The 16168-nt window shown below is 31.9% G+C and overlaps 1 protein-coding gene across 3 annotated transcripts; it reads right to left on the bottom strand.

The window, feature by feature from the left end:
• Positions 1-986: 986 nt before the first annotated feature.
• On the bottom strand, positions 987-16124 carry LOC103957413. Of its 3 annotated transcripts, XM_048566100.1 has the most exons (19): positions 15983-16124; positions 15637-15651; positions 14823-14928; positions 14593-14683; positions 13887-13958; positions 11539-13701; positions 8271-8356; positions 5796-7077; positions 4941-5188; positions 4760-4835; positions 4403-4472; positions 3635-3757; positions 3492-3514; positions 3301-3416; positions 2608-2655; positions 2440-2498; positions 1988-2069; positions 1370-1398; positions 987-1205 (listed from the first exon to the last, which is right to left on the bottom strand). In XM_048566100.1, the coding sequence occupies exon 6, from the start codon at positions 12954-12956 to the stop codon at positions 11871-11873; it is 1086 nt and encodes a 361-aa protein (XP_048422057.1). In that variant the 5' UTR covers positions 12957-13701; positions 13887-13958; positions 14593-14683; positions 14823-14928; positions 15637-15651; positions 15983-16124; the 3' UTR covers positions 987-1205; positions 1370-1398; positions 1988-2069; positions 2440-2498; positions 2608-2655; positions 3301-3416; positions 3492-3514; positions 3635-3757; positions 4403-4472; positions 4760-4835; positions 4941-5188; positions 5796-7077; positions 8271-8356; positions 11539-11870. The 3 variants fall into 3 exon arrangements, with proteins under 3 accessions (XP_048422057.1, XP_048422056.1, XP_048422055.1); XM_048566099.1 differs by lacking the exons at positions 987-1205; positions 1370-1398; positions 1988-2069; ... (13 more) ...; positions 15637-15651; positions 15983-16124 and adding exons at positions 7513-7717; positions 10036-11262; XM_048566098.1 differs by lacking the exons at positions 987-1205; positions 1370-1398; positions 1988-2069; ... (13 more) ...; positions 15637-15651; positions 15983-16124 and adding an exon at positions 10036-11262 and having other exon boundaries at positions 8202-8356.
• Positions 16125-16168: the final 44 nt, after the last annotated feature.

Below are 16168 nucleotides of genomic sequence, written 5' to 3'. Positions count from 1 at the left end.
ACTGTACTTGACTTAAAACAAATAATGAAATTTGTCCCACAATAGTTCCCAGATGAGATTGACCAAGCTTCTGCTTCACTGCAATTTTCCCTTTTCAGTCCCAGAAAGAGTTGTAATTTTGGTTAAGTGATCGACGATAAGAACATGACTGATGGGCATTGAAGTTAAAGGGGTAAAATAGGAAAGAAATGTCCGATGAGATAATGGAGGGAAAAATCATTGATGATGGGATAAAAATACCAAATGCCTAGCGAGTCTTGCAAGCAATTCCCATAGCTTCAAACTCATAATTTGGATCGTAATCTTTGGATTGAGCTCGGGTGGTAGACTAAGAGAACTCAGTGGTTTACTCCCCGAATAAATTGTTAATTTTCTACGCCCCTCATATGAAGTCATGATAGAGAACTCACTGGTTGACTCCCCCAATAAATTGTTCATTTTCTATGCCCCATACAAAGTCATGATTGCTAGATATATATAGTCTTTGTAGCGTGTTGATCTTTGGTCTTTGTAAAGTTATTACTCTAGTTTTTCCAAGCAATATAAAGTATCAGACACTCTATAGTTTGAAATACATGCAATAATGCCTAACACCATTCACTATCTATCTTTTCTTTAGTCTATGATAATGTTAGTTCATTCTGATTCAAATTCCGAACATATATCAAAAGAACAAAAAACTAAAAACCATGAACTTTCTTTTCCTTTTTCCTACTTACATAAAACCAGTATGCATAGTCTTGTTGGATGGGCAATTGGGCATATGCCTCCTTGTGGATTGCAGCATTTGCAAGATTAAATACAATTAAAATCAAAACTCAACCAAATCAAGGCAAAAAATCATTTAATTTTGCGTCAACAATTCAACTAGTAAAGTCTAGTCAATGGCCTGGCCACTTCCATTGAGCCAAGTCAAGCACATATTGTGGGTTGGTTGGCCATCTTAACTTGCTTTTTCTATGTCACTGTTTTAGTTACAACTAGCATGAGTGCCCGCGCGATGCTGCGGGTTTTAAAACTGTATAAAATATGTCGCAAGTTTTAAATATACATGATAAGCCGTACTACTTGTATATGTGTGGAAATCCAATCACAACCCTATCTAAAATAAGAAACAATGAGTAGAGTTGAACTTCCTTAATCAAATGAGTTTGTTTCTTCAGTTTGTTCCTCCTTTCTTCTCATATGGAGCTGTTTTCATTTATCTGTTAGAAATTGGAAAAATAGAAGTTAATGTGAACAAATGCCGGTTGGATTTATTAAAAGGATCCTCTTGCTAAAGATCAGAACAATAAAAGGACTAACATGATCCTCTTGCTAAAGATCTGAACAATAAAAGGACCAACGGAAAGTCAGAAAAATGACTTACACAGTTGAAAACTGTTGGCTTACCAGGTCCTGCATTGGCGAAAACATTAGGCATTATTAACCAAACATGTAAAGTTTGTCAAATTTTATATTATGTGTGGTTTGAACTATGGATGATAACAATGAGATAACTGAACATATGTGTGGTTAATGGACATACGGTGTTTTCAGAGAAAAGTCTCTCTATCTTGATATTCAAGACACAAAATGTTAAATATAAAGGATTTAGCATACTTAAACATGATAAGTGCATGAAGTAATTAGGCTTAAAAAATAGATTCAAGTAGATAGAAGATTAAAATTGAGAACAAAACAACAAAGTTGGAGTCAGTCGCTGGAAAATGAAAGTTGGTTTTTGTTCCTCTATGTTCCTATTATAAAAAGTAACAACCCTTTTTTATGATCAGTCCCAAATTTTAGATAATGGACATTGCTTATCGAATTCGTATACATAGATAACTTGCACGTTGCCGTGGGAATGTGAAATAGATTATCAGTATTGTATATAACTGTTAGAATAATGGACTAAATGTGTTATAAGCTTTGTGCCTATGTATGTAAAACCCATTTACACAAAACATGTACAACGCAGAAATGCTGATTACGAAAACATACTTACCTATAGGACAAACAAATGTGACGTCAAATGCGTAAAAAAAGAGAATCACACACTTATTCCCAATGTACTCAGAGAGCTTGACCTGAAATCCAAAACCAAATCTTCAATTGCAATGAAACAAAGGGCTTATTAGTCATTTGAAAGCTGTTCTATAAGAAGCACTTATACTTTCATGCGCTTTTGCTAGAAACGTTTTTACTTAAAACATGTTTGAAGTTTCTATCAAGGTCCAAATGCTCCCTTAAAAATACATAGAAGTGCTTCTTGAAGCATCTGACATTAACAGAACAGAAACTGAAAAATGAAAAGCAAGTGACTTGTACATGAAATTATGTTCACTCCAAAAACTAAACTATTCAACTTGAAAACGCAGGAAAAATGAATGTTTTGATAGAAATTTCAAATAGGATAATTAAACTACAAAAACATAATTATAATGCGTGCATCCGTACCTGGCAATCAAGAAGGCAAGAAAGAAGCTGTTGCAAAGCAGGTAATTGACTTAGTAAATCTGTGCTATCAAGAGACAAAAATCAGAGCATGCTAAACTTTTTTGTGTGCATTGGTTCATTGTTAAATAAAAAAAAAATAAAAAAAAAATTGCAGAGGAGATTTTTTACCTAATTTTTCAGAAATGATGGTGGAGCTGCAGGTGCTGCAGTCTTATTCTGTGGAGTTTTTCATGTTATAATCTCAAGTAGAATAAACTTACATACAGTTGTTATAAAACAACATTTGTATAACACTTATACCAAGATTTACTCACATTCTTAGTTGTGAGTTATTGATTTGGTATTTTTAATCAATTTTTGCATACAATTAATAATATAGATTGTAGATTTACACTCGTTGTTCTTTCCTAAATTTCTATTCTCAGTTCTTTATTTATTATTAATTCATATATAAAAAAAATATTCTTTTTTAAAATGAAAATAAGGCGGATAATGTAGTAAATAACATGCAGGTTTTGTGGAACCACTGTGCAGGTTTTGTGGAACCACTTTACAGGTTTTGTGGAACCACTTTACAGGTTTTGTGGAACCACTTTACAGATTCAAATCTTTAAGCGATAAGTTGAGAGATTACTTTTTGATTATCAAAACCACTACTGGATTTATGCAGACCCAAAATCTCACAATATTATAACCACGACCTTATGCATAATAGGAACAACACTATAATCATCTGTGTACCAGAAATTAACTCTTCTACAGCAGCCGCTAGTGTAACATTATGTTGTGAAAAACTAAATCACATATTCATAATTATGCATGAAAAGTAGAAATTCGAAAAGCAAAAACTAAATCACTTACATGGCAGGTCTTCAGCAAGAATAGCATTGCTGCAACCAAAATTGATACCAATAAGCCGTATGAATCTTATTGATTATGAGTACCAATTCTCTAGATTGAGCACTGCGGGGTAAGATCTGCACTTGAGGGTAAAATCAAATTAGGTTCTATTTAATCACAGGTGCACCAGAAAATTATAAAAAATTTCATACCTTTAAGTTTCAACGTTTTTACTCTGGAATCCAAGAAAAACCCATATCAGATTCTAAGTGGGTTTATGACAAATAATAATTTAATCAGAAATTAACATTGAAAATAAATCAAAAACACAAAAAAAAAATTGAAATTTTCGTACCTCTAAGTTTCTGGGTTTTTACTGTGAATCATATTGAGAACTAAGGGCGCAAATTGCTGGAGGAGAAGACGAAGAGGGAGGAAGCACGGGTTTGTTTTGGCGATGAGTGGGAAAGCACGTCAACTTCCAAAAAAAAAAAGAAAAAAAGAAAAAAAAAAGAAAGGGAAATCTAATGATCAAATTCAAGAAATATTTAATCTCACAAAATTTTAAGCCAGTCAGTTACGCAGCCAAATCAAATTCTATGAAATTCTAGCAAAATACAATCCCAATAGAACACAAATGAACGATAAAAAATAACACCACATATGGGTTATTCCACTGGATGAACACTTCATTTTCTATATTCTATTGGGTTCACTTTCTTTTCATTTTTTTTCATTTTTACCATTCCAATCTGTGCATTTTTCTCTATCAGTATGCCTTGACTCCCTATATGCACCTACTTTAGTACCCTCTCTCTCTCTCCAGCTTTCCTTTTAAATAGGTTATCATAAACCCATGCTCACTTTCACCCAACAACAAAAGAAACAGAGGGAAAAAGGAAGACACCACATTTAATTAATTCATGATTCTGTCCAATTAGCTTTGATTGAACTGGAAAACCTAAATCCTAAACTCTATATAACAACCTGCATTTAAACTGTCAAGTGATTAAAACTGCATTAGGCTAATGATTTTCAAATTTAAACACTCAACCATTACAAAGAGTTGCAAGCATCCCAATGCATAATTGAAATATTAAAAGAATAATAAATCTCTCCCCACCGAAAACAGTCAGATTCTCATTCTCATCCAAGGCCCCGATGATGTTTAAATACTCTATGGTGTTTTGCACCTGTAAAAGATATCAAGAGACAAAAGGTGAATTGCAGATGAGCAACAAAATTTACAAATAAGCACAACATCATTTCAGGGGGAACAATTTGGGGTCAGCCTTCAGCTGCACATGTGCAGGGTGCAACTAAATCACCATATGCCTCTAATATAACAAACAGACATTAATAAGCATATGCACTGAATGCTATGGAATTAGCAATCTTTAGCTCTAATCAGTTTAAGAAAGTAACGCTACAACGAAAAGCAAATTACAACAATTCTCAATAAGCTTTCAGATTTGTGTACCTGAATTGAGTTCAGAGGCAAAATCCTTCAACCAACCTCGGGTATCTAAATCTTAATGTTGAAAAACTCTTCGGCTCTGAATTTGGCCAAATAAAACTCCTGATTACCTACTGTTGGAAACAAATAATAAATATACAGGGAATTTTATAGAAAATTAGGATTAGATTTTAACGGTTCTTACCAAAATTTGGCCAAATTCAAGCCTACCCTCAACGATTCCAGTTCGTAAAGCCTCAACTCAGCATCACACAGAAGAATGTTAAACATGCAACACGGAAACAAACCAATATCCTAAACTTTCGAAATTGGGGATGATCTGAATATAGAATAAAACCTAGAATAACTTACCATGAGTACAAAAGGTTTTAGAAAACGATTGAAGCCCATAATTTCACGCGGCAGTGGCCCCTAGTGGTCGCGGTGGTTCCGCTGCAAGAGAGAGAGTAATTGAAATATGCAGAACAAAAAACCATAGAAACAACAAAAAGAAAAACTCAAAATTTTTAGTAAAATTAAGAACAAAAATCACTAATCACACAACCAAAATTAATAGAAATAAAAAATCAGTATGCACGAAAGACCAAAATAATCTTTGAGGCGCCATTTTTACATTAACAAACTCAAAATTCAAATCAGTCCCCAAAACTCAAATCAGATCGGAATCCAAAGCAAAGCAGATCAAAATCCAGTACCAATTACAACAAAAAAAAAATAAAACACAAAATTTGAAAAACATTAATACAAACACACACACAATAATCATCAAATTACAGAAAAATACACAATTAAACACCTAATCGGAATCGTTGACATGCAACAGAAGGAACGATGCAAATGGACATCAATCAGACAGCTATAGCCACGGACGAATCAACCAAACAAACTAATTTGAAAAGAAAAATCGAAAATTTAATCCATTTTTATATAAATGATAAAAACAATTAGGGATCTGGGAAATTGAACGGAATGATGATCGGAGGGAGGAAATTAGGGTTAGAGAAGAGAGCGAAAGAGCGAGCAGAGAGAGGAGACTTACAGTTCGGGATCGAGACGAAGAGGACGAATCTGTAAGGATGAGATTGTGGTGTGAGGATCGCAACGCAGCAAGAGAGGGAAGGGGGGAGAGAGAGAGAGAGAGAGAGGGTAATGTTTCTGAGAGAGAAGACGAAATGGAAGCAAAAGTGGAGTTTGTTTCGAAGCAGACCCAATTCAGCTAACCTTCACGATGATCGACAGGTGGACAACGGGGGTAAACACGTAATTTCACTGTTTTAATACAAAAAACAACGGGCTATGGTGATCAAAAGAGGGGCATTTCGGTCAAATCAGTATTGATGAACAGTTATCTTCAACTGAGTTTTAGTATATATAACTAGAAGTAGGGCCCGCGCGTTGCTGCGGGATTACAAAAATGTGAGTATAATATAGACAAATATGTAAAGAATGATGAAGTTTGAATCAAATGTGTATAAGGGCTTGTGAAAATGATGGTATTCAAATGAAAGTCTGTATAAAAGTGAAGGAATAGAAAAGGAAAAATATGACACATACAATTTTTTTGACTTGAAAATTTGGTCTCATTGTTTAGGTATTTTGGTGCAAATGGCAGAATTAAATCAAACATGTTGAAAAGTGAAATGATGTGTAAAAAGATGGATCAGATATATCTAATTTGGTATCTCTTTGCAATACAGAGACAGTTTGTTGATGTATTTTAGTTCAATCATCACTTCCATCTTTTCTCTTCAGAGGAATTGGTGCTACCTATTTATACACAATCACTTTCTTCTTTTGACCTATTGTGAACACATGGTTAACCGGTTGTTTGTCCAATGAAAGGTTTAAGCTGGACATATATAAGTATAAATGCAGGTACTCTGATTGAAGATATACTTTATACATATGTACAACTCAAGTTATCAATGGTCAAGCAAGGAATAAGGCTTGTATTCAGATTAGGTAAAAAGAAGACAGTCGGTATATACATTGGTAGTAGCCAATTCCCCTAAAGAGAAAGGTTAGTAAATATTGAATTTAAATGAAAACTCAGCAAGAAAGAATATTAGGAAAGCATACCATTAAATCGTTGTATTGTGATTGAGGATTTAGACGATACCTATAAGAGGTTTTCTGTAAGCTTAACCATACAACGAAGAAGATGAATAGAAATTAGTTTTTTGAGCTGGTTTTTTTGTTTATATTTTTATTTTTTATGCATGAGCAAGAAAAGGTACTGTATCATAATATTAGTGGGTTAGAGAGTATAATAAGAAAAAGAAACATAACCTTTGTGGAGACTGATGGAGTCTGTGGTATACCTGCACCAAGGTTGTGTAATCTAATTTAGTTGCGAACATTGGGAAATGTAACGTAGCATAGTTAATGGTTGTTGTAGTAGTTGTATAGAGAAAATTGTGCTGCTTCAAGAGTCGATAAGTATTAAAAAGATGCAATTTTTTTGTTATAGTTGGGTAGAAAACATATACTTTAAACTTCTCAATGTGTTCTTTAGGAGTGCATTAAGGATTCAACTGAATTTTACTTCTTCTTTTTCAATCTTGCTCTCAGTTGTGCACTCATCTGCCTTCCAATCGTTACCATTTGTTCGTTATTTGTATAAATGAAAACTAAAAAGGTATAATACTGTTAAATGAAATCCCAAAATAATTGGGTAAAAGCATTTTAGATCATTTCAATTAAATCTTAAATTGAAAAGAACACTTCAATCTAACTATAAGTACACAAAGCAAAAAACAAAGACAAAAAAAATGTTTAAACTAATCTAGAAGCCAAAATGATCGCCCAACCTCAGTAAATTAATAATAAAATTGTAAACCCATTTAAATTCACAGGAAAATCAAAAACTTGAAATCGGTAAACATTGTACCTTGAAAGGGGTATATGCACAAAGCTCTTCAAGACTGATCCGAATTTTGACATTGGAGATTAAAGTAGAGTCTGATTATCAAGGTTTTGCAGTAAGGATCGTAAAATACATTAGGATAAAACACTTAAAACGGAATTTATATGTTTAGACAAAACGCTATGAAATCAAGGCTTGAAGAAATTTGCCCCTCCTCCGAAGATGGAGGGAGGGCGCAAATAAAATCCAAAGTTATTTTGTTGCGCATCATTGATTGAAACCAATAATGAAGACAACTGGAAAAAAAATAAGTGGAAAGCAGACTGAGTTTGTCTTTTTAAAAAACGATTAAAATCTGAAACAATTATATACACCAATCACAACAACTGAAGTTTCCTTTGTTAAACAACGATTAAGATGTAAAGCAACCACAAATACGAATTCGAAACGCGAAACAACAACAACAACTCAACCTGTATCAGATTATGTTTCAAACATGTACAATTGAGGAAAAAAAAAATTACTCACATGGAAAACCAATTTATTTGAACCATCATAAACACAACAGATAAAACCAACTTGGCAAGGCTTATTTCAAATAAACACAAAGTAAGAATCGAAAATTACACATAGTTGTTGTAAACATACCTAAGCTCAATGTGACTGTTTTATCAATAATCTGAAGAGGTAGCATATGAGCAGGCTCCAAATTTAACAAAAAAACTTGTCGCAACCTGCAGATTTGCAAAAAAATAGAAACAAAGATTTGACATTTTACTTCAAAGGTGAAAAATGCAAAAGAAAGGATACAATGAAACAAAAGAAATTATAGATGATAAAAGTTTGAATTCCGAATGGAGAAAAATGCTAAATTAAGATAGAATGCATTGAGCAATATCTAGTCTCCGTTACTAAGGTATTTTATACTGATGAAAAGTTTAAACTGGAACAATGGCTTGGTTTCTCATATTTTTTTTTATTTTTGTTTTTGTTCACCAATGTTAATATACAGCTACTTTAATCATGTTGCATAAAAAATATAAGCATTTATATACATCTCACTTAAATAAATAATTTGATCACAAATTTTGCAAGACATCTTTAAAAACTATGTTTGCAGTATAGTTGTTTGCAATATTTTCTCCATCTGGAATCAAAATTTTGAGACCTTCTTTTGATGTAACTCTAGATAATGCTACATATAATTGTCCATGGGTGAAAACAGGTTCTGGAAGATATAAATCAACTTGTTTCAAAGATTGCCCTTGGCTCTTATTAATAGTCATTGCAAAACACGGTCTAATTGGGAATTGACGTCTTTTAAAAATAAAAGGCCACTTATTCTCTGTTGCTGTAAGAGTGATTCTCGGAATGAATACTTTGTGACCAATATTGTTTCCAGTAAGTATTTTAGCCTCTACAATTCTGCTAAATAATTGAGTCACAATTAATCTGGTTCCATTACACAAACCTAAAGACTGATTTAAATTACGTAATAGCATAATTGGCATTCCTATCTTCAAAATTAGGTTATGTATAGGTAAACCATTGAAATCTAATTTATTCAAAAATTCAACAGGATATAATGTTTCCAAATTTTCAATATTTCCATTTGAAGAACACAAAGAATCATAGCTTAGAAACACATGTTGTTCTCCAGGTAACAAATCTATTATATAATTATTTATATCTGTAACAGTTGTGTTTCGAGGTGTTATAATAGCACGTTCTCTCAAATAGGCAAAATTTTCAAAAGAATTTTCAAAATTGGGATAAGTTGCTAAAAAAATTGATAAAATTGGATTTCCAAAAGAATGAACTATCAAATCTTTAGGTATTTGAATCAAAAATGTGTCTTTATCATCTGAACTATTTTCACCAATTTTTCCATCACCTATTTGTAAAATCCAATTTGCGAAATCACTGATTTTTTTCTTTTCATCAATGCTTAATCCATTTTTTGATAATCTCATGTTTTCTGTTAAATAAAAAATTTTAAAATGTAACCACAAATAAGAACTATTCAAAGAAGCATTTATTATATCTTCTTTGCTTCCTCCAGGTATAACAGGTAATATTTGGCGAAAGTCACCCCCTAATAAAAGAGTTTTACCACCAAAAGGAATATTATTTTGTAATCCATTTAAGTGGGACATAATGTCAGAAAGAGATTTATCTAATGCTTCAAAACAATGTTTGTGATTCATAGGTGCTTCATCCCATATAATTAGATCCGTTTTTTCGATTAATGTAGCAAGGTGAGTTTTCTTTTTTATTGCACAAATTGAAGAATCAGTAAGGACCAGGGGTATTTTAAATCTGGAATGTGTTGTTCTACCAGCTGGTAATAACAACGAAGCTATTCCTGATGATGCCATAGCTAAAACAATTTTTCTCTCAGATCTAAACTTACTTATAATAGCATCCCATAAGAAAGTTTTTCCAGTGCCTCCATGACCATAAACAAAAAATAGTCCACCTTTTTTCTTGTCTACAGCATCTATAACAGAATTATAAATAAGTTTTTGACCTTGATTAAGTTGCGATTTTAAAAGTGTGTGTTTTTTTGACAATTCTTCACAATCATAATTTAATTCTTCTCTTAAAAGTTTATTTTTAATTTCTAACATTTTTTTTGCATCAGGCATTGGTAAATGATATTTGGCCAAAGAACTTGATGCATTATTAAAAAGTAATTCTAACTCAAACAATACAGAATTTTTTAATTCATCCTGTGGTATGATCATATCAGGAATTGCAAAAGTTTTTCGCAAATTGTACAAAATGTCATCATACATGTTTTGCCAATGAGTATCAAAAAGAATTTGAGGATTTCCCACATCGCAGAACAAAAGTATTGTAACAAATAATTGTCTCAATTGAGGAGAAGAAGCAACATTTACAGCACTTGATAAAGCCTCAATCCATTCTTTATCATCTCCTAATAATTCCAATGATTGACAGGCAGCATGATATGAAGGATGTATAATACCATTAACAGTTCTTATATCATCAAAGCTTAATGCACCTTTTTTCAAATTCAAAAGCATTCGCAAGTAATATAATTCACCAGATGCAGGATGCACATATGCTATTCTACCTATTGAACCTTTTTGTTTTCTTGGTTTCCAAATTTTTTTCCTCGTATCATATAAAAATTTTGAAGGAATTTGTGCATAAGTAAGTGCGCGTGCTTCGTTATAAATTTTGTTAATTTCAAACCAACTTGTTAACATTGTATGGTCAGAAGCATTTTGTTTAAGAATTGAACGGATTGATTGATCCCCACTGAAAGCAATATTTTGTTCTAATGGTAAATGCACCGGTAATCGTTCCACAGAAGGTTCCATATGATGTATAGAATATTGGAACAATCTCCAAACAGCTTCATAAAGTGATATGTATCGACAGTTTAGATACGTTAATATTTCATCATTTGGATCTTGTTGAATGACTAACCGTGCTCTATCTGAACCTTTATTTACATATTTGAACAAATATTTTATAAGCATTGATTGACAGCAGGATTCAACGTTTATGTGTGCATTATATCTTAAAAGTAATTCACCGTTATAAGGAACCACAAAACCGTTATCAATTTTGATTCCATTTTTTATCACATATTTTGTATCATCATCACGACGCCTATAAACAGGAAAACCATTGTCTTCAAAAATTGTGTTATTTTTATATGGCTTAGGAAAGTTTTTGGAACACTTATTTTCTCGCATGCAAGGAGAATTTTGATTAATATGTCCACATGGCCCATGAATCATAAATTGGTTAACAATTTCATAAAGCTGAGGATTGACAAATTTGTCTGGTAATTCAGCATAAATAATTGAATCTATATCTGATGCCATATAACATTTAAAATCCGATTTCAACCAGATTAACATATGAGAATGAGGCAAACCTCTTTTTTGAAATTCAATTGTACAAACATCTGTTTCCAAAAATAATTGAAACAAAAAAAAAAAAAAAAAGGGTTAGCCTGATGAAGCAAAAAAAAGGGAAATTCAATTGTACAAACATCTGTTTCCAAAAATAATTGAAACAAAAAAAAAAAAAAAAAAAGGGTTAGCCTGATGAAGCAAAAAAAAGGAAAAAAAATTCAGATAAGGGAAAAAATAAGTTTTAAGAAACTTACTTGCCTCAACCTGTCCAAAGGGCTTTCCAGATTTAATGAAATCGAGCATATCATCAAGTTTCATTTTAAATATTCTAGAAATTATATCAGGCCTATCCTCAGGCTTGTATCCTGGTTTTTTTTTCAAATTCTCTTATGATTTCTGGCCACTTTACATTGCATGTAAACGTTATGAACAAATCAGGATGACCATATTCTCTACAAATAGCCACAGCATCTTGATAATTATTAATCATATATCTAGGACTTCCTGTGTACGAAGCAGGTAACACAATTTTTTTGCCTAAATTGTTTGCATCATTGTCACCTCTTGACATTGCATCATAAATTCCTTTGTAAATTTCACTTCTTAAATTTTTCTGATTTTGTCTAATATAATCCAGCCTATCTTCTTCAAGTGTTGCAAAGGAATCTACCAAATATTGTTGAAAAAGTCTACCACCTTTTAACAGTGTAGTTAAGTATGGATCTCTTTCTTGAATCTGGTAAGCTATATAAGCTCTCATAGGTATTCTTTGTCTCTTTGTTTTTGGACCGTTATAATTTTCATTCCATTTTAAATCTGGTCTATACCCATCTTCACCATATGGAAAAAGAATAGGATACTGAAGAGCCATAAATTTTGGATTCAATTTTGTAACACGCTTTAATCCTTCACTTTTACAATCTACAATAATATCTCTATTAGAATTAGATAAACCTATATCACCAACTATTAAACCACCTATGTCATCACTTGTTGGTTGATCATATTGCTTGCTATCATTTGGTTGTCTCCCTAGCAACGTAAGTTTTAAATTGGTCAGACTATCAGTTTCATATTTGTCTCTTGCTGTTCGAAAAAGTTTGACCAACTCATTTGATTCATCAAACATTTTAATCAAGTTTTCCACAATTTTTGAATCAAGTTTTTTATTTGTTCCATCACAATCAAAAGCTCTAAGACGATTCTGTATTTCATTATATGTATCATAAACATATAACTGAGCAAATTTTGGAGACTCATTATCAACAGGTAAAAGAGAACCCATCAAATGACAAACTTGACCACTAATTTTAAAAATGTAAGGACTTGATCCATCATTAATTGAGTGATCAACTTTTGCTCCCATTAAAGTAAATGAAAACATAGAGTTGTAAGCTCTAATATTTTCTCGAAATGATAAACTTTTTTTGACTTCCATTTGGATCAAGCAATGAATCTAAAAAAGATGGTGTTGGCTTTGGACTTGAAAATTTAATTTTTCCTTGTTGACAACAGAGAGTGAAAATTGGTTGATTTTTTGTCCAGCTTTGTTTAAGAGACTCTTTTAACCAAAAATATGCACCGCAATACACGCATTTATAACTTTTATCACCCAAATCCATATAATCTTTCACAACCCCTACAAAAAAAACATATATAAAAAAATATAATCACTATATGGAAGTAACTTAATCCTAAAACCAAGCCTAAAGAAAACAATTATTGCAAAAAATTCAAAACATACCATTTCATTTTTTTGGAAAAATGCCTGACCCTTCTTCATTGGACAACAATTATCAGCATCTACGATTTTTTGAATTCTGTTTTCAACATTGTTGAACAAACTCACAACGTTTTTCCCTTTTTTATCAGAGGTGTACATGGCTTTTTCAAGCGGGATGATATCCAACATTTCATCATCGTTAACAGGCTCAATCACACAGTGGTTAGTAGAAGATGTACTGGAGGAACATTGATATTCAACTGATGAATATTTGCAAATAAATGTGTCAGTTGCAGACATAATAACATCTTCAGAATTATGCATATAACTCGCTCTACACATTCTTTTTCGCTGATGACCATCGTCAACCAATGTATTAGATTCACTGTCACCAACGCTTTTGTTTCGTTTTATAGCATCATTTGTACATTTTTCAGACATGATGGAAACAAACAAACAACTGCACAACAGATTAAAAAAAGAATGAAAAAAATCAATAAAAATATAAGATATATATATAAAAACAATAAAGATCACACAAATTAATGACATGTCAGAAGAGTTTCATTTCAATTTAACAAAATGCAAAAGAAAACTGCATTGTTAAAGTTTTAATAAATAATTTCAGAACTTTAAATAAGTTACCTTGAGGACAAAGCGCCTTGGAAGGTGAGAACAAATAGCTTTAAATCCAAAATACTCTAGATTTTTCAAATCCTGTTAAAAAAAAAAAAACACATCATCAGAAAACTCATCAAAACAAATAAACACTTATTTGTTCACATGAACTATCTATTGTAATATATGATGATAGTGCACAGTTGACTGTTTAAGATTATTAAATAACTGAAAGTTGGGGGTGGCTGGGTACATGTTTTCCTTTCGTTTGTTTTTTTTTTTTTTTTGGTGTTTATTTAATATCTCCAAGTGAACGGTAGTAGTTTCTAGGAAAACAAAAGTTGAGTTAATTATTAAAACAAAGAATATCATAGTTTACCAATGTGACAGATGCACTGTGTTTGCAAGATTAGAGATGAGCGCGGATGTACTTACGCTACCAAAAAATCCAAATAGAATTGATTACTGACTTTAACAATTAAAATCAAATACAGGCAGGAGATAGCAAATATTTGCATTGCATATCTTAGTAGAATGAGTGGTTATGAAGGAGGATTAGATTTATTCAATTTCGATACAAAGAGAATTAATTAATGCAGGAACAACATTTGTGCACATTGAGAATGAAATTAACTAATTAACTTACTAACCCCTAGTGTAAATTTCACACCTATACTCAAAACAGATTTTGTAACCAATATCCCAAAAAAGAGGCAAAAGGAAAGAAAAAAACCTTTGTATGGTATACTGCGGTGTTATTTGTGTAACCGAACTCAACCCAGCAACCTTCTTGTATACTTGGAAATTAGTTACAGATTTTATGGCTGCAGAAGAAAATCAAACAAAAAGTCTTAACTTTCCTAGAAAATTTTACTTCTTCCTAAAAAACAGAAATCTATTTTTAATCCAACAATTATCAGTGCATCCCCAAACTGGAAAAAAATAGAAGGATAGAAAACGTACCCAAAATATAACAGTAGTGTCACAGGTACTTCAAAATAGTCACACCTTACTTTCTGACTCATTCGTATACTTGACTTTCTTTTCCTTTTACCTCAGAGCAAATTGTCTATTAGTTAAAGACCACAAAATAAAAATACTGGAAAGCCACAATTTACAACCCAACCATATAAGATTAAGAAAAAATCAGGCAAAAAATAGCTACACAAACCAAATGAAATCCACAAAACTAAGCCAAATGTAATCTGTAAAGATCTGGCACAACACAGAGACCAATTTCCCCTAATTTAATTTTGATAAATGCAAAATGATCACAAATAACTCACTCAAAAATAGGAAAGCAAAAAGACCTAAAAACAACAAAAAGAACATTAAAACTGGAAACCAAGTCGTGATACTTCACCATTTGACATAGAAATTTTATCTTGCCTACACACACTGAAATCATTTTTTGCATCTATACACTGATAATTTGACATTCAAGACAGAAAAATTAATCATGACCATTCCTCTCTTTTTAAATTTTCAGGGAAAAATTGAACCACAAACAATCAAAAAACCCAAATAAAAAATAAATTTAACATCAAAGAGATAAATTATATACCTGACCCAAAAATGGCTTGCAAGCTCCAGAATACAACCCCAAAAGACAACAAAATCTAATATATATATATATATATATATATATATCTATATATCTATAATTCTCACATATTCGACTTTCACACTATAGAAAACACAACTTCACAATATTTAAAAAAAAATAAAAAATTTGTTGCAGAAAATGCTATAAAAGGAAAAAACTGAAATTATTTACCTTGAGCATAAACGGCTTCGAAGTTGCACATAGAAGCCCCAAAAAACAAAGAGCAAATTGTCATGAAACAAAAAAAGAGATGCAAATCATACAACCAAACGACAGTTCCAAGGATATAAACAAAACACCAAAAACTACAAAAACTAAATTCCAAAAAACATAGAGCATCGTGTTCTGAAACGAAAAACACAAACAAATCATACACCCAGACATCAGATCTAACGATATAAAGAAAACACCCAGAATTAGAAGGAAAAAAAAATTCATACAAAAATCCCACTTGAACATGGAAAACTACAAAAATAAAAATTAAAACAGCAATACTTTAAAGGTTAAAAAAACTCACCAGCAACCAGAGGTGGACCTTGGAGGTAACAAATCCACCCTGATAAAATCCAAAAACCAACAAAATCAGTACTAACCCAGGGATTTTAAACGGAGGATGCAACAACTATTTATTTTTCCCAAGGGTTTTAAACGCAAGAAATTTGCACAGATGATTTGGCAGAGAAAAATGAGAAAGATGAGAAGA

Source organism: the organism of the source record quoted next, unplaced genomic scaffold (genome assembly GCF_019419815.1).
Source record: "Pyrus x bretschneideri cultivar Hongxiangsu unplaced genomic scaffold, Pyrus_bretschneideri_v1 Contig40, whole genome shotgun sequence".
In the NCBI taxonomy this organism is placed as follows: domain Eukaryota; kingdom Viridiplantae; phylum Streptophyta; class Magnoliopsida; order Rosales; family Rosaceae; genus Pyrus; species Pyrus x bretschneideri.
This window is presented reverse-complemented; position numbering and strand designations above follow the sequence as displayed.